Source organism: Bubalus kerabau, chromosome 16 (assembly GCF_029407905.1).
Source record: "Bubalus kerabau isolate K-KA32 ecotype Philippines breed swamp buffalo chromosome 16, PCC_UOA_SB_1v2, whole genome shotgun sequence".
NCBI lineage: Eukaryota > Metazoa > Chordata > Mammalia > Artiodactyla > Bovidae > Bubalus > Bubalus kerabau.
Window position 1 is genome coordinate 23,239,052 of NC_073639.1, and position 25,089 is coordinate 23,264,140.

Consider the following 25,089-nt stretch of genomic DNA (forward strand, 5'->3'; position numbering starts at 1 on the left):
CAGAGACAGTACTTTGCCAACAAAGGTCCATCTAGTCAAAGCTATGCTTTTCCCAGTAGTTATGTATGGATGTGAGAGTTGGACTTTAAAGAAAGCTAAGCACTGAAGAATTGATTTTTTTGAACTGTGGTGTTGGAGAAGACTCTTGAGAGTTGCTTGGACTGCAAAGAGATCCAACCAGTCCATCCTAAAGGAAATCATTCCTGAATATTCATTGGAAGGACTGATGCTAAAGCTGAAACTCCAATACTTTGGCCACCTGATGCAAAGAACTGACTCATTGGAAAAGACCCTGGGTAAAGGTGCTGGGAAAGATTGAAGGCTGGAGGAGAAGGGGACGACAGAGGATGAGATGGTTCAATGGCATCACCGATGCGATGGGCATGAGTTTAAATAGGCTCCGAGAGTTGGTGATGGACAGGTTAGCGTGGTGTGCTGCAGTCCATGGGGTCGCAAAGAGTTGGACATGACTGAGCAACTGAACTGAACGTTGACTGTATTCAGTGTTAAGTACTGCTGGCTGTTGCTGAATCTAATAATGGCACACTTTACTATTTGGAAAGTTTTTTTTTTTTTTTTCCTCCTCAAAACATCCTTGTAAGGTGAACAGGGCAGGGCAGCTTTTATTAAATCTCACCTTAGGAAATTCCGGCCTGGGATAGTGTTAAATATTTTGCTTACAATGAAACAATCAGTGACAAGGCTGAGATTCACACTCAGGCTTTTCAATTTCAAATACATGGCACTTTGAAATCACACGGTATTTGTAAGAAATGTAATGCTTAGCCTACTTTCTACAGTGAGAGAGTCGCTATGACTTTTTCTGAAAGCAGGGCACAATAGCACCGAGATGTGCATGTGAGCAATGATTGGATTTTTGTTTTCTACTTGTATTTCTTAAACATCACCAGGTACAAGATTCCTGGAGGCAGCTTCTATGTATACACAACAGCTTGGATTTATGATCTCAGGAAATAATATAGTAGAAAACTTGGTGACATGCTTTTAAAAAAAGTTTTGTAGGTTGTCTCTTTCAGCCTGAAAGAAGTAGGTCATGAGAGTGACCGCAGATTTATCAAGAAATTTAAGATGTTTCTTTTTTATTCCAGCTGAAACTCTGCTTAACCCCAGATTTTGCCAGTGATGCCATGAACTGTGGCTAAGGAAAAGCTCCTGATCCCCCTGTGTCTGTGTTTCGGGGCTTATTTTAAGACTGCAGCTCAAGTTTGCAAGGACATTGGGATAGCTGTCCAACCTGGTCACGAATGTTTTTAACCTCATGGACATCTTCCAGGGATAAAATAGTTTCCTCAGATTCTATTTGGAATCCAGGAGCTGGTAAATAGACTCAGCTTTTGCAGGTGATGCAGTACAGTGGATGAGTTTGGTACCATTGAACTGTAAAGTACCATGAAAAGTGTCTGAAAGTTGAAATTAACTTTTTATTAGCATGACACAGCTGTGGGCTGTTTCATCTTGTGAGCAGCAAATTCCTGGTTCTCTCCCTCGCCTTTTCATAGACCTCACATTGGTTCACCTCCAGCTATTCCTAACGTCCTCACAGGCACTGTCCTGCTCCTTGTCAGCCTTTTCTAGTCCTACCGCTTCTTTATGTGGCTTTTTGATGTTTCAAAAGAAGCGTGGAATGTGATAGACCTTTCATTTTCAAATGTGCTTTTACTGGCTTTGATGCCCGTATCAGAGCAGTAGCCTAGAAAGATTAGGTGAAGGAGAAATGGGAGACCAGCTCTTCCAAGGGCTGACTGCATAACCTCAGTTATGCTATATTTTCCTATCTATGTCAAGAATGTGGGTTAAACAATAAGTCTTCACTTCCTCCAGATTTTGCTAGCCACCTGCCAGGTTTGTTGCCTAGACATCTGACAAAATACAGACCTCCGGTTGTCAGACTTGCACCGGATCTGAAATGGAATAATCCTTGCTTTAGTAGTATTCCTGTGTGCACATCCTGCACTGTTTCTCTCTTCTGAAACATTAGGGCTAGGTAGGTAATTCAAGCCTTGTTCTCTATGTACCTTATCTATCTCCACTTGACCACCCAAATAGGTATCTTGCTTTTGCCTGTGAGTATTTAAAGCCATGACCTCTTGAAAGAAGTAACCTGAAACAGCTGAGAATGCATGAATATTTGCTCTGTTATGCAGTTTCAATTTCTAGAACATCATGTTTTGAATTGCAGGGGAAACAAAAATCCTCTTTATGGCACTCAGTACATTTTGTTCTCAAAAGATTTGATGAGCTTAGATGCTATACAAGGTCTCTTGTAAATTATGATAGAGCAGCAAAAAAAAAAAAAAAAAAATTCGACCTAAATTGGACATGTTTCCAGCTTTAATATATCCAGTTATTTGAAATTTCTATGACTTTAGTGGCTTGGGAAAGAAAAGTACCGGACTCTGCCTTGTGGAACCATGTTAAGTTAATGACAGTGAAAAAGGTCTTTGGTCTTTCTTAAAGGATATAAGGATGTCTGCATTAACACCGTTTAAACTTTATTTGAATAAGTATATTCTCACACAATAAATTCACCAAAAAGTCAAGTTCACAATTAAAACTTGAAGCAAAATCAATGGGCCAAAATTACTGCAAGGATAATGGAGTTTTGATTGTCTCATGTATAGATTTGAACCATCACCACGTTCAGTCAGTTCAGTTCAGTTCGGTCACTCAGTCGTGTCTGACTCTTTGCGACCCCATGAATCGCAGCACGCCAGGCCTCCCTGTCCATCACCAGCTCCCGGAGTTCACTCAAACTCACGTCCATCGAGTCAGTGATGCCATCCAGCCATCTCATCCTCTGTCGTCCCCTTCTCCTCCTGCCCACAATCCCTCCCAGCATCAGAGTCTTTTCCAATGAGTCAACTCTTTGCAGGAGGTGGCCAAAGTACTGGAGTTTCAGCTTTAGCATCATTCCTTCCAAAGAACACCCAGGACTGATCTCCTTCAGAATGGACTGGTTGGATCTCCTTGCAGTCCAAGGGACTCTCAAGAGTCTTCTCCAACACCACAGTTCAAAAGCATCAATTCTTCGGTGCTCAGCCTTCTTCACAGTCCAACTCTCACATCCATACACAACCACAGGAAAAACCATAGCCTTGACTAGACGGACCTTTGTTGGCAAAGTAATGAATATGCTAGCTAGGTTAACCGGTCATAACTTTCCTTCCAAGGAGTAAGCATCTTTTAATTTCATGGCTGCAGTCACCACGTTAGGTTATCCCAAATTCATTGAACATTCTTGTCACCTTGAGAATGATGGTTCATTTGTCTTGTTGGAACCTAAAAGGAATATATATCAGAAAATTTAAATGAAAGTGAAGTTGCTCAGTCATATCCGACTCTGCAACCCCATGGACTGTAGCCTACCAGGCTCCTCCATCCATGGGATACTCCAGGCAAGAATACTGTATTGGGTTGCCATTTCCTTCTCCAGGGGATCTTCTCGACCCAGGGATCAAACCCCAGTCTCCTGCATTGAGGGCAGGAGACGTTTTACTGTTTGAGCCACTAGGGAAGTCCAAGTTAAATGAAAGCACAATCTAATTACCTAAGGAAAATATACTCCATCTATTCAAATTACTCTTCTGTTCTCCAGGCATTCTGAGTGAGAATATGATATAAAATTGAGATGAGAGTTTTGTGATTCCTTTACTCCTTGATGAAGCTCTTCTAAAAGCATTAATTTGGTGAATATGTGATGTTAAAAATGATATAGACTTAATAAACTTACCCGGGAAATGTTTCAGCACCTACTGTGAATTAGAGCAGATTTGACTGTGAAGAGTACAGTTCTTCAGAAAATACCAGCAATAGATTTCCCAGGGCAAGCTCCCTTCCTCATCTAGATGGCTCTTCCCTTCCTGATTAAGGCTACCTAATCCAACATCCTCTGAGTGGTTGTATTCTTGTCTGTGAGGCATACAGCTAATGTATATAGATTTTTGCTAGATATTTCTAAGAGTTGTCTTTAAATTCTGTCTTCAGAACCAAGTTTCTCTTTTATGACACATTGTACAGTAGGTATAATAGGCTTTAAAGAGTTAGGCACAGAGATTTTATAACTGAAAGTTTTTGGCCATTCACCTTGTGGAGTTAGTGATACAGAATATGAAATGAAATACCGTAACTATGGAGAGGAATATCAATTGCAAATGATGTTAAACTCTGAAAAATATGGAGTCAATTATACATTTGGGCTTTTGGTTCAGACTATTCCATGTTTAACAAGTGAGTTAGCCTGTTTTCACTAAGTGCTTCTAGGAATTCTCCTATAAGAAAAACACAAAATTCAGAATATAAGAGAATATAAGGATGCTGGGTAAAACCCAGAGGTCAAATATTTAAAACTGAGAATTAGCTAATTTAAAAATGGTTCAATAAATTCCATTTAGAATTCTGCCCTTGAGATGTGGCTCATTCCATACATACACTTTGAGTATTTCAGGTTATATGTTGGGAAATGACATTGACTTTCAACTCTAAAAGCAAATGTTCCTTTAAGCCATGCAGTGATTTTGAGGAGTGTGCCTAGTATTTTGAGGGCTTCCTTATATATATTTTTATGTCTTTTAAAAAAGTTATCGGTATTCTCATTATGGATAATTCAAACTTCAATGCAAAATACTCAAAGCAAAATGCTATTTCCCTCTTCTGCCTTCCATCCTTCTCTCCCAGAGGTGACTCAGATCTAGTGTTGCATGTTCTTGCATCTTCTTTTCTATGTATTAATATGTATTTATGCACATTATGCTATATGTGTACTTTCACATAGAGACAGATGCGTATTTTTAAAATATGTGGGTTTAAGTATGCAAGTTCTGTGACTTACAACTTGCCTTTCTTGTCCCTTACACTGAGCCATCTTTTTCTGTATTGATCCTTCTAGGTTCATGGCATTCTTTTTAATGGTTGTATAGTATTCCATAGGAATGCTATATGTACCTTAATACTGAATGCACCTTAATTTATTTAACCACTTCATTTTTGATGGCAATTAAGTTTGCTTTTCCTTTCTTAAAGCTACTTGAAACAATGACAAATAAACATCAATGTATGTATATCTTTGTATAGATAGAGAATTTCTTTGAGATAGATTCCCAGAAATAGAATTGCTGGATCAAAGGGCATGCATACTTCAAGATTAGGTAAATATGGCTGGGGTTAATATTCAGACGATGTGTGTAGGGAAGAGTGTACTGGCAGGATATTGTCAACTGGTTATAGCTGGTATCTGCTTTGATGAGCCAGGGCCTTTGCCACACTGGATATTAAATTCTTTGAATTTCATCCCTGAAATTGCCTTCTAAAAGATTGCATTAATTTACATTCCTCCCTTTTTTTTTTTTTTTTTTTCATTCCTCTCTTTAAAAGTGCACAAGAATGCCTGACTTTTGCCTTCCTTACCCACACTTAGTGGTTCTTTTTTGCCACTGCAAATCTGAGAGGTGAAAAAATAGGACTGCTAACTGCTCAATGGATATAAAGTTAAATTTTTCAACATGAGTAAGTTCTAGAAATCTGCTGTGTAACATTTTGCCTATAGTTTTGTGCATTGAACTTTGTAGTTTCCTGATTACCAGGGAGGTGGTCACCTTTTATAAGTTTATTGATCATTTTTGGTTCTTCTGGGAATTGCCTGGTAATTTGATGTTTATTTTCTACTGTGTTGTTTGACTTTCTTTAACTGATGGCAAGTCATTTTTATACACCACAGATATTAAGCCTTTGTAGAATCTGTTTTGGATGTTTTCCTTCTCTCTGTCAGTCACTTGCCTCCAACTTTGTTTCTGAAGTCTTTTGTTGTAAAAAAAAAAAAAAAAACTTTTAATTTTTAAAAATAACTTTCATTGAGATATGATTGACATATTAAAAGCTGTGTATATTTAATATATACAACTGATGAGTTTGAAGATAAATATACACTTGTGAAGCCATCGCCATGATCCGTGCCATAAACATATTCATCACCTCTGAAAGTTTTTACATGTCATCTCTATTAATTATTATAATAATCGTTAGTGATAAGAATATACTATATATCCTATTAAGGCAGTTTTTAAGTATACAATATAGTGTTCTTGACTATAGGCCCTGTGGTATAGTATGGTATATCTCTAGGATTTATTCATTTTGCAAAACTGAAACTTTATGCCCTTTGACTAATATTTCACTTTCTCTCTGCTCCCAGCCTCTGGCCATCACTGTTCAACTTTGTACTTCTATGATTTTGGCTATTTTAGAGTCCTCATATAAGTTCTCATATAGCAACTGTCCTTCTGTGTCTGGCATCCTTGTTATTACAAATAGCAGAATTTTCCTTTTTTTTTTTAAGGCTAAATATTATACCAATGTATGTATGTATACAATCACGTTTTTTTATCCATTCATTCACTGATGGACATTTAGTCTGCTTCCATACTTTGGTTATTGTGAACAATGCTGCAGTGAACATGAAATGCAGATATACCCTCAAGATTCTAATTTAAATTCCTTTGGATATGTAACCAGATGTGAAATTGCTAGATCATATGTAATTCGGTTTTTAATTTGTTTAGGAACCTCCATACTGTTTTCCATAGTAGCCGAATCAATTTATATCCCTACCAATATTGTACTAGGATTCCCATTACTCCAAATCCATGCAAACACTTATTTTTTGTTTTTCAATAATATCCCCATAACAGATGTGAGGTGATATCTCCTTGTGGCTTTGATTTGCATTTCCCTGATGATTAGTGATGTTGAACACCTATTCATGTACCTATTGGCTATTTGCATGTCATCTTTGGGAAAATATCTATTTTGGCCCTTTGCCCAAGTTTTGCTTTCCAGATGGTGCTGGTGGTAAAGAACCCACCTGCCAATGCAGGAGACATGAGAGATGTGAGTTTGATCCCTGGGTCAGGAAGATCCCATGGAGAAGGGCATGGCAACCCACTCCAGTGTTGTTGCCTGGAGAATCCCATGGACAGAGGGGCCTGGTGGGCCACAGTCCATAGGGTGCACAGAGTTGGACACAACTGACGTGACTTAGCATGCATGCAGCACACCCATGTTTTAATTTTTTTTCTACTGAGTTATAGGAATTTTCTATATATCTTGGATATTAACCCTTTGTCATGGGTATGAATTACAGATACTTTCTCCCATTCCATAGACTGTCTTTTCATTTTATTGATTGCTTTTGCTATACAACAACAAAAGTACCCAAAAAGGAAGTTAAGAAAACAGTCCCATTTACAATAGCCTAAAAATCAAATTACTTGAGAATAAACTTAAAGTGACTTATTACATTGAAAACTATAAAACATGGGTGAAAGAAGACATAAATAAATGGAAAGACATTACATGTTTATGGTTTGAAAGAATTAATATTGTGTAGATGTTTATAGTACCCCCAATTATCTACATATTTATACAATCCTTATCAAATTCTCAATGGTGTTTTTTACAGAAAAAACAAAATTCTAATATTTGTGTAGACCCACAAAAGACTCTGAATAGCCAAAGCAATTTTGAGCAAGAAGAACAAAGATGGAAGCATCACATTTTCTGATTTCAAAATATATTATAATAATGCAGCAAACAAAACAATATGATACTGGCATAAAAACAGACATACAGACCAATGGAAAAGAATAGTCCAGAAACAAATCCACACATATATGGTCAACTGATGTTTGGCAAAGATGCCAAGAGTACACAGTGAGGAAATGATGCTATTAATGGTTTCTTCAATAAATGGTGCTGGTAAAACTGGATAGCCACATGCCAAAGAATGAAAATTGATCCTTTTCTTACGTCATACAAAAAATTAACTCAAAAAGGATTAGAGTGTTAAGTGAAGTGAAGTCACTCAGTCATGTCTGACTCTGAGACCCCATGGACAGTAGCCTGCACCAGGCTCCTCCGTCCATGTGATTTTCTAGGCAAGAGTACTGGAGTGGGTTGCTCTTTCCTTTTCCAGGGAATCTTCCTGACCCAAGGATCGAACCCAGGTCTCCCGCATTGTAGACAGATGCTTTACCATCTGAGCCACCAGGGAAGTCCACAGACTTGAAATAAGACCTAAAAGCAGAAAACTCCTGGGGGAAAAGATAGGGAAAAACTTCATGCAGTGTTTTATTAGTTTCTGGTGTACAGCAAAGTGTTTCAGTTGTGTGTATATATATATTTTTCATATTCTTTTCCATTAGGCTTTATAGGATATTGAGTATACAATAGGACCTTATCTAATAGTTTATATCTGCTAAATGCAAACTCCTAATTTGCCCCTCCCCCATTCTTATTCCCCTTTTGTAACCATACGTTTGTTTTCTGTGTCTCTGAGTCTGTTTGTTTTATAAAAAAGTTCATTTGTGTCATATTTTAGATTGCAATTTAATATCATAATGCCATATAATATATGGTGTTTTTCTGACTTACTATACTTAGTATGATCATCTATAGGTCCATCCATGTTGCTACAAATAGTAATATTTCATTCTTTTTTTACCTATGCCATTTATTTCAACCCACTAAGTTGAAGAAGGCTGAGCGCCGAAGAATTGATGCTTTTGAACTGTGGTGTTGGAGAAGACTCTTGAGAGTCCCTTGGACTGCAAGGAGATCCAACCAGTCCATCCTAAAGGAGATCAGTCCTGGGTGTTCTTTGGAGGGACTGATGTTGAAGCTGAAGCTCCAATACTTTGGCCACCCGATGCGAAGACCTGACTCATTTGAAAAGACCCTGACACTGAGAAAGATTGAAGGCAGGAGGAGAAGGGGATGACAGAGGATGAGATGGTTGGATGGCATCATTGATTCAATGGACATAAGTTTGGGTAAACCCTGGGAGGTGGTGATGGACAGGGAGGCCTGTGGTGCTGCGATTCATGGGGTCGCGAAGAGTCAGACACGACTGAGCGACTGAACTGAACTAAGTTGAAATAATGTGATTATAAATCTTACAAATAAAATCCTCATGTATGTGTGGGTAAACTTCCAGACTCTATTCTGTTGCCTTGTTTTTGTATTTTGCATGATACCAGACTGTTTTACTTCGTGGAATGTTTTAATATGTTTTGCTATCTATAAGGTTTTCCCTAATTCGGGACTTCAGTGCCTAGCTCGGTTTCAGGTACATGAGACAGGGGTTCTTATCCCAGAATTAATGGCTCAGAGAATCTGTGAAGTCCCTAAAACTGATAGTATTTCATGTGTTGGAGAGTATGTGTATATGTCAACAGTATATGTCATTTTTCTAGGAAGAGGGTCCATCAGATTTCTTCAGATTCTGAAAGTAGACCATCACCCTCAAAAGGAGGGTAAGCACCCCTGATGGAGATGTTGAACAAGAGTTTGTTGAATGGAATTGACAATATCCATTTGAACGATTAATTTTTCCTCAGGCTGACACAATTGATGACCAGCATGTGTGTAAGAGGGGATAAAACCAAAGTAGCTCATTTAGATGAGAGAAAGAGATGCTCATTGATAGCTTTAATTGCATCTCCTTATTCTAGTTTCCGTGGGAACTGATGTCTATTTCAGAATAGAGCAGGCTAAAAATACTAGCACGTGTCAAATATCCATTATAGAACAAAACTTTGTTTTGTATTTAATACAGAGTCCCTGATAATTGACTTTGTTCTTTTCCCCACTTAGTGTGTGGACTAACAGAATTGATTATTTTGATTGACTTAACTCTGTTCCAGATGAATAGAGCAATCCAATTGGCTTTTTCCACCACTTCATGGATTGAATGAACTGGCTATTTTGGTCCTGTGAGAAAGCCTCACTGTCTTTAATCCATATCTTCCCTGTTGGAGTATAGTCTATTTTGGAGTTTCAGTTCAGGAACATTTGAATTTTGTGTCAGTGAGTTTTCTGGTTTCGTTGCCTTGGGACAATCTCCCTACCTATGCTCCAGTGATTCAGAATTATCTGGTCAGTCTTGGCTTTTTCATAGTGTGCTGCTGCTGGGTGTCATTCAGTCTTCCTGTGTAGAGTGTTTGAAAAAATTAGTGGTTGGGGTAAAAAGTGAAAAGATAATTAGAACAAGCAAATCAAGTAAATAGGTTCTGCAAGGTACTCTCCTGAATGAATTCTTTATTAATATTACATATCTAAATGCAATTTATCAGTTATTTCATTTAAATTTAAAAACTAATTGGTTTTAATTAAAATTTATCATTAAATACCAACACCAATACTAATGTCTAGTAAAGAGAATTTAAAATATGCAGTGAGTTTGTTGACCATATACCAAACCAAATTGGTCATGTTTAAGTAGTTTTGTGCTGTGCTTAGTCGTGTCCGACTCTTTGCAACCTCATGGACTGTACCCCACCAGTCTCCTCTGTCCCGGGGATTCTCCAGGCAAGAATACTGGAGTGGGTTACCACTCCTCCTCCATGGGATCTTCCCAACCCAGGGAGTGAACCCAGGTCTCCCGTGTTGCAGGTGGATTCTTTACCATCTGAGTCACCAGGGAAGCCCAAGAATACTGGAGTTGGTAGCCTATCCTTTCTCCTGGGGATCTTCCAGACCTAGGAATCTAACTGGGGTCTCCTGCATTGCAGGTGGCTTCTTTACCAGCTAAGCTACCAGGGAAGCTTTTACAATAATACTGAGATGAAGGTACAGAGATGTCCCATATACCCCTTGCCTCCACGTATGTATAACCTCCCCCATAATTGACATCATTCAGGAGAATGGTACATTTTTTTTTTTTTTTAACCAAGGAAGAGCTCACATTGACTCATCATAGTTATCAAAAGTCCATAGTTTACCTTAGGGTCCGTGCTTAGTGCTGTATATTTTATGGATTTGGACAAAGGTATAATGACATACATCCATTGTTATAGCATCATACAGAATATATTCATTCTCCTAAAAATCCTCTGTCTTCCACCTGTTCATCTTGCCCTCATGCCACTGATCTATTTGTTGTCTTTATAATTCTTTCTTTCTTTTCCAGGATGTCATATACTTGGATTCATATAGGATGTAGCCATTTCAGATAAACTACTTTAACTTCTTCCCTCATAGCTCAGTTGGTAAAGAATCTGCCTGCAATGTGGGAGACCTGGGTTCCATCCTTGGGTTGGGAAGCTCCCCTGGAGAAGGGAAAAGCTACCCACTCCAGCATTTTCGCTTGGAGAATTCCAGGGGATCACAAAGAGTCAGACACGACTGAGTTACTTTCACTTCACTTCTTTAACTTAGTAATACACATTTAAGGTTCGTGCATGTCTCTTCATGACTTGAAAGCTCATTTCCATTTTTAATTTTGAATAATATTCCATTGCTTGAATGTACTGCAGTTTAACCATTCACCTACTGAAGGAAAGTAGGTGAATGGTTAAATTTTGGTGGCTTCCAAGTTTTGGTGATTATGAATAAAGTTACTGTAAATATCCATTGCAAGGTTTTGTGAGGATAAAAGGTTTCAGCTCTTCTGGGTAAATACAAAGAACAATGAATCCCAGATTCTATGGTAATAGTAAGTTTAATTTTGTAAGAAACCACCAAACTATCTTCTGAAGTGGCAATACCGTTTACGTTCCCTCAGCAGTGTATTGTTCCACTAGCAATGTTCATATCCTCACAATTATTTGGTGTTGTCGATGTTCTGGATTTTGGCCTTTCTATTAGGAGTGTAGTAGCATCTTGTTGCTGTTTTAATTTGCATTTCCCTGACCACAAGTGATGTGAAGCATCTTTTCGCATGCTTATTTGCCATCTACATCTTCCTTGGTGAGGTGTCTGTTAAGGTCTTTGTCTCATCTTGTTGAATTTTAGAGTTCTTAGTTCTTAGTAAGTTTTAGATAACAGTCCTTTATCAGATGTATCTTCTGCAAATATTTCCTCCCAGTCTCTGGTTTGTCTTCTAATTCTCTTGACATGGTATTTTGCAGGGAAGACATTTTAGTTTTAATGAAGTCCAGTTTATTAATTCTTTCATTAATTCTCTTTGGTGTTATATTTAAACACCAAAACAAGGTCACCTAGATTTCCTCCTACATTATCTTTTAGGAATCTTATATCAATAGGTTTGAATTTCATGTTTAGACCTATGGATCCATTTGAGTTAATATTTGTGATGGGTGTGAGTCTGTGTCTAGGTATTTTTTCTTTGCATATGGATGTCCAGTTGTTCTAGCACCATTTGTTGAAGAGACTATCTTTGTTCCATTTTATTTCCTTTTATTTTGGTCAAAAGTCAGTTGACTATATTTATGGGTATCTGTTTATGTTCTTTTCAGATTCCTTATTCCTTTCTATAGTCAATGCTCAGCCAGATACATTCTCCTGGAATCCACCTGTCAATCTGTTTTGTAGGAGAAAGCAAGAAACAAGTAGCTCAGTGATCTTTCTACTTGAACTCAGGGACCCAAAAGATACCAGAGGGAATGTCTAGTGCCATTTATTTTACAATATCACAAACTAATAAAACACTATTTTTGGACTTTTTTCTCTTCTATTTTTTCTCTGTTGATGTTTTCTTGGTGATGTTGACTCTGGCACGGCAAATATTTTCTCCCAGTCTGTAGCTTGTCTTCTAATTGTCTTGACATGGTATTTTGCAAAGCAGACATTATAGTTTTAATGAAGTCTTAGTTTATCAATTCTTTCTTTCATAGATTTTCTTTTGTGTTACATATAAACACCGTAATGAGGTCATCTAGATTTCCGCCTATGTTATCTTTTAGGAGTTTTATAGCAATAGTTTTGAATTTTACATTTAGGTCTATGGATCCATTTGAGTTAATTTTAGGGTATAAGTCCTTGCCTAGCTTATCGATTCTTTCTTTCATAGATTTTCTTTGGTGATATGACTTAAATCATACCAAGAGAAGCTGGAGGGAACTGGGTATTGTCTTATAATAGATCTGTCAAAAATAAGATCCCTTTTTATTATATCTGAAAATTTTAAAAGTTATTATAAATATCCATAATTAATTATTAGGTTTAAATAGTAAATTCCTTTGTTCTATACTTTGTTTCATTCATTATATTAGGTACTATGTAGTAAAAACCAAGTTTTGGCTTGAATAATTTTAAGAAAGTGCCTTTTGCCTTAAAATTTGTTCTAGTGATGCATAGGGCTCAAGTATTAAGATGCAAATGAGAGCAGATGTTTAACATATTGTGAAGACCCTTTGGGATTGTCTCTTTTTCCAATTCCCATTTGATTGCAAATTCCTTAAAGTTAGGGACTTGTGTCATGTCTTGTATCTCAAACACCTGGCTCAAATTCTGGTATATATTTTATGTTCAGTAAATACTTAAAGGACTAGAAGAGTAAAATAAACAATAAATGAAAGAATTTCCTCAGACAGAGATAAAATATACCAGAACCCCCCATAAGTTCTGGGAAATAATTACTTTATGTCAGGAGTGGGAGCTGCCACCTGTGTTATCTTATTGTATCTTGATTTCATGTTATAAAGAAACTGGAATTCAGTGAGTTTAAATGACTTGGTATCGTAGGGCAGAGCTGATATTTAAACTCAACGTATTTCTCATGGTTACTGGAACTCCAGTAGTAGAGATTTAGATTTGAAACTTTAGAGAGAGGGAGGGAGGAGGAAGCAAATTATAACTGAGCCACCGCTAAAATAGAATAATCTTGGCATATTTGAATGAAGCAGGAAGCTGACAAGAAACAAGTGTTATCTCGGGTGCAGTAATCTAAGTACCAGTGAGATGCTTTGAATGGTGCGCTCTCACCTCTTCCTTCCCATCTTTCTTCCCTCCACACACTGCTTATTGCATTTCTGTTTATACGTACAGTGATGAGTTAACTGAATTTTCTGCAGTATCTAATTCCTTGTGCATTGACTTACTTTACTGCTTGTGAGAAAGAGAAAGTACAATTTCTTGTAAACTAATAACTATCAGAATGGACCTAAGGAGCCATAGGATGGAAAGATAATAGGTAATAGTGGGAGGGAGATATAAATGATCTTTGAAAACAAAACTGAATTAAGAGTCTTTATTAATTCCTGATTACTAAGAAATTAGAAATTGGGTATTCCATTTCTAATTCTCTACATCCTACATAGAATGAATTTGAAATCCACTATAGTTTTTTAATTTCACAAAACCATTGTTCTTCCCTCATCCACACTCCCAGAATTGATTGCTTTGTTATTTTCCCCTCAAAGTGAAAGGATTTTTGCATTCACCCTTCAAGGCTTTTGATATGGGATTTGTCTTCTAGAGAAATTTGAGCAGAAGGGATACCTAAAAACTAAGTTTTCCAAGCCAAAGCAGAGGCAAGAGTTTGTTTCCTGAGTAGAAAAAAAAAATGGTTATGGAAATCATGTTCATACAAGCTTCTATTTTTTTTATACAAGTAACCTTTCCTGTGGCTAGAGTACCGTGGTTCAGCATTTTCAGATGTAAATATCTTTTCCTGACCCTGGCATCAATAAGTTTTGGAAAGCACAGAGATATATTTGGCTTTAAAATAAGTGGCCTCTCATTTAAAGGGCTCACTGAAAGATGCAGTGGAAGGGGGAGTGAGTATGAGAAGTGGTGATGATGATTATTTATCAGGCTTCTCGCAGGTCCCCACTGGTGTCTAGGAGCTTGACTTCTCTGCACTTGCCATATTAATCACTTCCTCTTTTAAATTCAGGAGCTTGGTGTACTGGTCGAAGGCAAGGTAAAACAACAAAAAGTCGATTATGGTAAATGCCCTTCTGATAGTAAGTTAGAGGTAGTTCTGTGATGATTTTGGCATCAGTCATTAAAAACACTCTGCTTTCAATTTATAACTTTGCATATATTTATCATCTCTATTTGTAAAAATCTGTGCCTGCTAATGTGATGAGCTACACAGTTCTTATGTAAATGTAAATATGCATGACTCTGGAGATAACAAATACTGTGTTTATATGAGAGGGATGCTTTTATCAAGAACCCAGAGATACTTTCCTGAAGGTGATCTCTGGTTTTTCTGCTTATACCATCAACTATTCTCAGGTTTGTCTACCATATATAGACTTTGGCCCTTTCAAGGACACAGTATGAGTCTGTACACATTTCCCTCTTTGCACACTTTTATTTCTCTTCAGAATAGAAGAAAAAATGGAAACTCAATTTTGTGTAAGTAAATCTAGTATCAGGAAGTCAGAACAGGGAATGGTTTCTAGTGTTTTCAGAGGTAAGGACTTGCAACATCAACAGATTTCACCATCTCTCTACTCATGACAGAAAGCTGCTAGACATTTTGTAACGTATTCAAGACATGTCTGTCATTTACAGGTTTCATGAATTTGAACAACTGCAGCACACACACGTGTGACACAGATTTGGTCTATGAGCAATGTGACTCCAAACAGCCTTTTCTCTCCCACAGTCAGGACACCCAGCTCCACAACTGCCTCCTCTCTTGGACATGCCCAGCCCTCTCCTGCTTGGGGCCCTTGCATTTGCTCTTCTTCTTGGAATTCTTTCCTGCAAGATCTTCCCAAGACTGGTTCTTCCTCACTGTTCTGGATTCAGCTCAGATATTTCCCACACAAAGAACCCTTCCTACGGCCACACCATCTAAAACAGCACTCCCGTCCCTCCCCCACCCCCGCCTTTCTTCCACTCACTCACTGTTGCATCATCACCTTCCCTGTTTTTCAGTGGCACTTACTGCAGTCTGGTGTTACATTATTCATAGGCTGTACTCCTTTGCTGGACTAATTCTTTATGAGAGTGGAGAGTTTGCTGGACTTGTTTCTATAATATCCATGAGGACTCCTGATAAGGTACTCATTATATGTTTGTGAATGAGTAGAATCACTGGGTTGGATCACTGGGTTTTTCAGCATACAAACAGGGACACAGTGGCTTAGATTTTTCCTTCCACACAATCACAATCGACAAATGGGTTGGATTATTGGATATTTAATGAATGTTATCCTGTTCTCTCAGAATTTTTAATGATATCTCGAAGTTGAGGACAAAATATTTTGCAGAGATTTTATATAGATTCCTAGAAAATGATCAATCCTGCTTAACTGTCTCCAGCCCATGTAAGTAAAAAGATCCACCTGTGTTGAGAGAACAGTGGATGGGGATAGAGGAGAGAGGCTTCTCCTCCAAGGCAATTGAGGGGGTGTTCTTCTTTACCATCTGAGCCACCAGGGAAGTGTTATTAGAGCTTCTCTGGTGGCTCAGATGGTAAAGAATCTGCCTGCAATGCAGGAGACCTCGTTCAATCCTTGAGTTGGGAAGATTCCCCTGAAGAAGGGAATGGCAACCCACTCCAGTATTCTTGCCTGGAGAATCCCATGGACAGAGGAGCCTGGTGAGCTGCAGTCCACGGGGTTGCAAAGAGTCCTACATGACTTAGTGGCTAACACACATAGCCCCCTAGCAGGGGACTCCTGCATCTGGCTTCCAGCCTGGAGGCTTGCTCAGCCACAAGTTGTATTTTCTGAGGCTGGTGTATGTATTGATACTAAAGCAGAGAGCTGGGGAACTCTTGAGACCCTGATAGGAGATTGCTGGAGTCTGAAGGCCCAGAAACTGGTGACTCTGTCAGGGAGAAGTATGAATGCTGGGGTTGGCTAGGGTTGCTTTAACTTCTGAGAAGGGTGACCCTTAGTGAATTTCTCTGGGCCAGTGGAACCAAGATAGGGAGCCAAACCAACACCATCTTTAAAAAAGTCTCATCCAAGAGAATTGCCTAGAGACCTGGGACTCCCAGTAGAAAGATGCAGTGGAGGGTTAACTGCCGGAGGGCAGTTAGAGGGTATACTACCCACATCAGAGAGTGATACAGAGTGGGGAGTGGAAGCTGTTAAAAACCACTGAGGTCCTCACTTTAAGGAGACACATATGGATGCTTGTCACAACAGAGGGGACTCAATAGTCAAGGAACAATGACATGGCACCAGCTAAGAAAGCCCTGCAGCTTCTGTTCTTACCCACCCTGGCAGAGTAAATGAAGAAGAGAGGGAAAGACCAGATCTCATATCTCACTCTTAGTCTAGGGCAGCACTTCGCAACTGTACTCATTGCTGCTCCCTTACAGAGCCATTTCTAACTTTTTGCATGCAATTGTGAGTTGTTGATGTGACAGGTACACTATAAGCTTATATACTGTGGCCCTTTGGAGGACCCACAAACTATTGGGTCATCTAACACTTGTTTTCATCCCTTGAGAAGCAATTTTCATCCCCTTGGGAATGAAATCATGCCTGTTAAGAGTGCATGGTCTAGAGCGGTGGTTCTTAACCAAGAGGGATTTTCCTCCCAGGGGGAAATCTCACTGACATTTGGCAATATCTGAGTTTTTGGTTATCACAACAGGAGGAAGTGTTACTGGCATGAATTGGGTAGAGGCCAGAGATGCTGCAAAACATCCTACAATGCACAGATCAGCCCCCACAGCAAAGAATTATCTAATTCATATTACCAGAAGTGCCGAGGTTGAGAAATCCCCAGTTAGAGTCTAGAATTTCCAGGCTTAACATCCAGGGAAAGACTTATGCTGAAAGGGGGGGAGAAACTTTGAATTAGCTCAGAGATAAATCCATTGGAATTGACTAGAATTTTAAAAAGCCAGAGTGATTGAAAAAGTATGGGGGTCTGGTGCTGGGAAATCTGGTCAACCACTTGTAAAAGAATGAAACTAGAACACTTTCTAACACCATACACAAAAATAAACTCAAAATGGATTAAAGATCTCAACGTAAGACCAGAAACTATAAAACTCCTAGAGGAGAACATAGGCAAAACACTCTCTGACATACATCACAGCAGGATCCTCTATGACCCACCTCCCAGAATATTGGAAATAAAAGCAAAAATAAACAAATGGGACCTAATTAACCTTAAAAGCTTCTGCACATCAAAGGAAACTATTAGCAAGGTGAAAAGACAGCCTTCAGAATGGGAGAAGATAATAGCAAATGAAGCAACTGACAAACAACTAATCTCGAGAATATACAAGCAACTCCTACAGCTCAACTCCAGAAAAATAAATGACCCAATCAAAAAATGGGCCAAAGAACTAAACAGACATTTCTCCAAAGAAGACATACAGATGGCTCACAAACACATGAAAAGATGCTCAACATCACTCATTATCAGAGAAATGCAAATCAAAACCACTATGAGGTACCATTTCATACCAGTCAGAATGGCTGCGATCCAAAAGTCTACAAGTAATAAATGCTGGAGAGGGTGTGGAGAAAAGGGAACCCTCTTCCACTGTTGGTGGGAATGCAAACTAGTACAGCCACTATGGAGAACAGTGTGGAGATTCCTTAAAAAACTGGAAATAGAACTGCCTTATGATCCAGCAATCCCACTGCTGGGCATACACACTGAGGAAACCAGAAGGGAAAGAGACACGTGTACCCCAATGTTCATCGCAGCACTGTTTATAATAGCCAGGACATGGAAGCAACCTAGATGTCCATCAGCAGATGAATGGATAAGAAAGCAGTGGTACATATACACAATGGAGTACTACTCAGCCATTAAAAAGAATACATTTGAATCAGTTCTAATGAGGTGGATGAAACTGGAGCCTATTATACAGAGTGAAGTAAGCCAGAAAGAAAAACACCAATACAGTATACTAACGCATTTATATGGAATTTAGAAAGATGGTAACAATAACCCTGTGTACGAGACAGCAAAAGAGACACTGATGTATAGAACAGTCTTATGGACTCTGAGAGAGAGGGAGAGGGTGGGAAGATTTGGGAGAATGGCATTGAAACATGTAAAATATCATGTATGAAATGAGTTGCCAGTCCAGGTTCGATGCACGATACTGGATGCTTGGGGCTGGTGCACTGGGACCACCCAGAGGGATGGAATGGGGAGGGAGGAGGGAGGAGGGTTCGGGATGGGGAACACATGTATACCTGTGGCGGATTCATTTTGATATTTGGCACAACTAATACAATTATGTAAAGTTTAAAAATAAAATTAAAAAAAAAAAAAAAAAAGGAAAGGTATGGGGTCTGAACCCAGTGCTATCACGAGGCAGATTATTGGACGGAATGAGCCAGAAGGCAAAGTGGGAGAATAAAACTGTCTCCTGATTGCACCCTCCTGAGCTTACTTTTGAATCAGTTGGTTAAAGTTGTAACAAAATGGGTTTGTAAGTTAGTGGTTTGGAACTCCTAACTAATGCAGCATATGGGTATTAGGTCCTCAGACCAGCTCACCGAGCTCACCCTGTAATGCATGTAAACGATTTTACTGATGGACTGTGGCATGTGGCCACTGTCGGTGGCTGTGTCTGGCAGAATGGGAACATGGTTTTCTATCATTCCAGTTCTAATTGTGGACAGTGTCTCCTGGGACTGACGGCAGGTAGAAGGGACAGTAGTTGTGTGGGCAGGACAAGTGTCATAGGGATAGGATGGAGGGAGCTAGACCTTCTGCGAAGGAGAGGTTGTTTTGCTTCCAAGACAACTCCCTCCTTCAGAACTCTCACTGGCCTTTCTAAGACATTTATTTGTAACATAATATGTAACACATCCAGGGAAAAAAAAGAAAGCTTCTAAAGTAGGAATACATTTTAATTTGCACCAGAATCCTGACTTCCATAGTCAGGGAGGATGAATTAGTTTTCTATCCCAAAATGTAGTGACTTGAAGTATCAATTTATTCTCATAATTCTGCAACATGGGCTAGGCTCAGAGCGGTGACTTTTGCAGATCTTAATAGATGTCACTGATGTGGCCATTGTCAGTTGATATGTCGAATGGGGGCTGGCTGGCCCCACATGATCTCAAGAACATGTGTGGACCCTGGTAGTGATGGCTGGGTCTCCACCTTTGCAGCCCATCCCCAGGAAGGTGAGGCCGAACTTCCTTCCATGGCAGCAAAAGGGCAAGAGAAGAAACTGTGAGACCTTTGGAAGTTGAGTATAAAATCACACAGTGTCCCTTCTGGAGTGTCAGCCCACATCAACAGGAGGGAAGCAAGTTCCACCTTGAGAAGAAGAGTAACACAGGCAGTTTATAAAGGCATATGGTTCCAGGAATGGGAGGAATTGATGGAAACATTGTTGCACACAGTCTACCAGAGGATTTACCCTAATCTATCAATGTATCCACAGATGAAAAACACTTAAAGAGTGGGTTTAAGAGTAGGATCTGCTGATGAATGGTCTATAAGGAAAACAATACTAGTATTACTGTAAAAATACTACACATGTATGCTGCTCCTAGGACTACACAAATATGCCGGATGTATTTTCTGGTATGATAGGCTATATAAGATATTCATAGCAGCTTCTGTTTTCAGTCTCCCATTCCTCTTCACTTAGGGATGGAACTCGTGTAGTACCATCTGGAGTCTCTTCCCTGTGTCCTAAGTTGTACCTGTCCTACATATTTAAGCTGTCTGTAGGACTTCTGTTATAAGACCCTATTATTTAATATGATCTTAACTAATATACAGAGGATGAGATGGTTGGATGGTATTACCAACTCAATGGACATGAGTTTGAGTAAATTCTGGGAGTTGGTGATGGACAGGGAGGCCTGGTGTGCTGAAGTCCATTGGGTCGCAAAGGGTCAGACGTGACTGAGCGACTGAACTGAACTAATACACTTGTTTAAACTGCTATCTTTGAGTACTTAAAGTAACCTCAAAATGCAGCGGGTCTGTAGTGTTAAAAGTCTAACCTGAGAGCTCTGTTTGTATTCTCTGCGAGGGTCAGAGTTTTGTGCTCTGGCACAGGTTTCTTCATGTCATAAAACAGGGAAAGTTTAAAAAGATTCTGTGATGTGAAGAATCTTCTTCTACTCAGAATCTGAACGCAAATAAATCCTGCATTTGCCCAGAGCTGTGACAATTCCAGTGTGTAGTTGATAGAATGCTTTGGGCGGCAAGTAACAGAGTACCTGAACCAGATTGGCTTAGACAATAAAGAAATTTATCATCTGCTGTAGCCTCAAGTTTGATTCACTTAAGAACTCGATGGTGGGCTCAGATTCTGTCTCTCACAGTGTTAACTTGAATCTCTTGCTTTTACCTCGTGGTAGAGAGAGAAAAACTTCTCCCCAACTGTGGACATCTTCCATTCCATCTAATTAAGCCATTTAAGGTCACTAATACCTTAAATTAAGGTCAAGCATTAATAACTCTATAATTCTCTAAACCCATTCATTGGCTGTGATTGATCTTGAATTGCCTCTGGAGCCAGGGATGTCAAAAAGTGTCTTACATAGTGAATAATTGTCATAAACATCCTCTGCAAAGCAGTTGTTGTTTAGTTGCTACATTCAACTCTTTTGCCACCCCAGGGACTATAGCCTGTCAGGCTCCTCTGTCCATGGGATTTCCCAGGCAAAAACACTGGAATGGGTCGCCATTTCCTTCTCCAGGTGTTCTTCTTGACACAGGGATCAAACGTGCATCTCCTGCATTGGCAGGTGGATTCTTTACTGCTGAGCCACCAGGGAAGCCCACCTACAAAGCAGTAGGTCTGGATAATGCAGAAACTGATGAAACTAAAATTAAAATGGATAAAAATAATAATTAAAGGGAAAATGCCAAAGTTTCAAAAGATACTTTAAAAAACAATAAACCTTATATTTCTGAATTGTGCTTTATGTGCTATGAACAAAGTTCCAGCACATTTCCTCCATCCTTCTTTAGGCTCAATACTGCAAGTAAAGACACAGAAAACACACAGGTGGTATGGTAAGTACTTAGGTCCCTAAAAGTAAAATGTGTTCCATCAACATTTCCCAGGAAATCCCTGATCTGTTCTCAAGTGTTTTCCTTCCCAGAGGTCACCTGGTGGGAATGGTTCATGGTGGAGGTGCAGGGAAGGGAGGATCTGGAGATTGTTTATTCTTTCTTATTCTCTCCTTTTCTGCTTTAATCTGTGCAGATTGTGAAAGGTAGGCTTCCAGACCTCGATTGGTTCCCAGCTGTATCATTAGCACCTGGAATAGCACCTGGCACAAAATAGACATTCAGTCAACTGTTGAATCAATTGCTGAAAACCCTCTCAGGAATAGCACTGAGGTGGATCACAATAAACTGTGGAAAATTCTCAAAGAGATAGGAATACCAGACCACCTGACCTGCCTCTTGAGAAACCTATATGCAGGTCAGGAAGCAACAGTTAGAACTGGACATGGAACAACAGACTGGTTCTAAATAGGACAAGGAGTACGTCAAGGCTATATATTGTCACCCTGCTTGTTTGACTTCTATGCAGAGTACATCATGAGAAACACTGGGCTGGAAGAAGCACAAGCTGGAATCAAGATTGCCAGGGGAAATATCCATAACCTCAGATATGGAGATGACACCACCCTTATGGCAGAAAGGGAAGAAGAACTAAAGAGCTTCTTGATGAAAGTGAAAGTGGAGAGTGAAAACTTTGGCTTAAAACTCAACATTCAGGAAACGAAGATCATGGCATACGGTCCCATCACTTCATGGCAAATAGATGGGGAAGCAATGGAAACAGTGTCAGACTTTATTTTTTGGGGCTCCAAAATCACTGCAGCTGGTGACTGCAGCCATGAAATTAAAAGATGCTTACTCCTTGGAAGGAAAGTTATGACCAACCTAGATAGCATATTCAAAAGCAGAGACATTACTTTGCCAACAAAGGTCCATCTGGTCAAGGCTATGGTTTTTCCAGTGGTCATGTATGGATGTGAGAGTTGGACTGTGAAGAAAGCTGAGTGCCAAAGAATTGATGCTTTTGAAGTGTGGTGTTGGAGAAGACTCCTGAGAGTCCCTTGGACTGCAAGGAGATCCAACCAGTCATTCTAAAGGATATCAGTCCTGGGTATTCATTGCAAGGACTGATGCTAAAGCTGAAACTCCAGTACTTTGGCCACCTCATGCGAAGAGTTGACTCATTGGAAAATTCTGATGCTGGGAGGGATTGGGGGCAGGAGGAGAAGGGGACGACAGAGGATGAGATGGCTGGATGGCATCACCGAGTTGATGGATGTGAGTTTGAGTGAACTCTGGGAGTTGGTGATGGACAGGAAGGCCTGGAGTGCTGCAATTCATGGGGTCGCAAAGAGTCGGACACGACTGAGCGACTGAACTGAACTGAGGGTAGCCTTGAGACAAGGAGTCTTTCAATATCTGTGAGCAAGAAGAATAGAGGGTAAGAAGGGAAGTGCCACCTCAGCTGGCTATTAACAAGGTCAGGAAAGCTTGGACAGCCTCCCCTCAAATCACTGGGTTCTTTTTTTATTAAGCAGAAATGAAACTAACCAGCTACTCCTTCAGAGACTTAAGATATCCTGAGTTAATGTCTAATGATGGGCTTTTAAGAAGGAATTTAATTAGCGTTCATGGATTTTGTTACATTTCATGTAGCTTTTAGCTTTTCCTCGGGAAAACATACCAGACACAGAGTGAGTATAAAGCACTCCATGTGTTTTGTTTGAAGATGTTGATGTGAATGGCTGTCCTTTGATGCTAGTGCTGTGGAATTTAAATATAAACATTTTGATAAAAGCTAAATTCCCAGCATACTCACAACCCTTTGATGCCTCACCATTAAGGGAACGAGTGCCCTTGGTCAGGGGCAGGATGATAAATAAGGTGACTGCTGCCCTTCGCCTAAAATCTTTGTCTATAAATTAGATGCTCGGGTCCTTTCTTTTCTTTTCAGAGCCCATTATAATTCTTGCTCATACTAATTCAATATTGCAACCTAGGCTGCCAGAGAAGAGATTGGGTCTCTTGGGATTGTTAGCGGTGACCTCTTGGTGGCTCTGTGTGTGTATGTGTGTGTCTGCAGCAGTCTTATGGACTCTGTAGGAGAGGGAGAGGGTGGGAAGATTTGGGAGAATGGCATTGAAACATGTAAAATATCATGTATGAAACGAGTTGCCAGTCCAGGTTCGATGCACGATACTGGATGCTTAGGGCTGGTGCACTGGGACGACCCAGAGGGATGGTATGGGGAGGGAGGAGGGAGGAGGGTTCAGGATGGGGAACACATGTATACCTGTGGCGGATTCATTCTGATATTTGGCAAAACTAATACAATTATGTAAAGTTTAAAAAAAAAAAAAAAGAATGTTCAAACTATTATCTTCAAAAATGATAACATCTCTCCTTTAGTGAGGAAGGGTGATGAGTGCCAGGCCTGTGCTAGGCTCTGCACATGTCTTTTTGAGTCATCTTTAATGCTACCAGGCAGGTGTTTATTTCACTTCTACCTTGCCCTCCTGTGGTCCGTTATTAACACAGCAGTCAGTGATCCTGTTCAAGTTAGATCCTATCACTTCTCTGCTTAGAACCTTCCAGCAGCTTCCTGTCTCATCGCAGAATAAAAGCCAAAGTCCTTGCTGTAACCCACAAATCCCTGGATTTGATGCTTCCCCTTCACCTCTCTGACTCCTTCCCCTCCTCCATTCCTGTTACTCCTATAGGACATGGTGGCCCTGTGCTGTTTTGGGGAAGTCCTTACCTCAGGGTCTTCGTACTTTCTGTTCCTTGTATTTGGGATGGTTGCTTCTAAGATAGGCATGTGGATAGCAGTTCCTCCAGGTCACCTTACCAAGGACTTCCGTGGCCATCCTAGCTAAAATTTCACAGCACCCAGTTTTTCATATTTTCCTTTCCAGCTTTAAGTATTTTCTTTTGATATCGATTTTACCGCCTTGCTTTGTTAATTGCCTACCCTATTGCAATGTAAGCTCCACAAACACAGGGATTTTTCTATTTTCTCCTCCCTACCCCTACTCTCTACAACCTTCTGCTGAGTAACTAGAACAGTGCCTGGACCACAGGAAAAGTGAAAGTGTTAGTTGCGAAGTCCTGTCCTACTTTCTGTGACCCCATGGACTGTAGCCCACCAGGCTCCTCTGTCCATGGAATTCTCCAGGCAAGAATACTGCAATGGGTTGCCATGCCCTTCTCCAGGGGATCTTCGTGACCCAGGGATTGAACCCGAGTCTCCCGCATTGCAGGCAGATTCTTTATCATTTGAGCCACCAGGGAAGCACAGAGGTATATACTAAGTATTTATGAATGCTGATAGATTTCATTCTTTCAGCCATCAAATATTTATGGTGCATTTACACTAAGAGCCAGACATTAGCTGGACTCTTGTAA

General features: G+C 39.8%; 2 protein-coding genes across 9 annotated transcripts in view; both read left to right on the plus strand.

Moving 5' to 3' along the window:
* LOC129630322 (uncharacterized) overlaps positions 1–15,794 on the plus strand; it is a 51,088-nt gene extending 35,294 nt beyond the window's left edge. Inside the window, exon 2 of the mRNA XM_055550857.1 lies at positions 15,280–15,794. Within this exon, the coding sequence (XP_055406832.1) occupies positions 15,280–15,794 (515 nt within the window). The remainder of the gene's footprint in view (positions 1–15,279) is intronic.
* The window catches only part of SLC7A11 (solute carrier family 7 member 11), a 553,887-nt gene that overhangs the window by 212,669 nt on the left and 316,129 nt on the right, over positions 1–25,089 (plus strand). For 2 of the 8 annotated variants that reach the window (XR_008703684.1, XR_008703678.1), the window contains one exon: positions 8,543–9,013. The exons of the other annotated variants lie outside the window; for them this stretch is intronic. The gene's annotated coding sequence lies outside the window, so the exon portion shown is untranslated. Of the gene's footprint in view, positions 1–8,542; positions 9,014–25,089 lie in introns of those variants that run through there. 8 annotated transcript variants of the gene reach the window in all.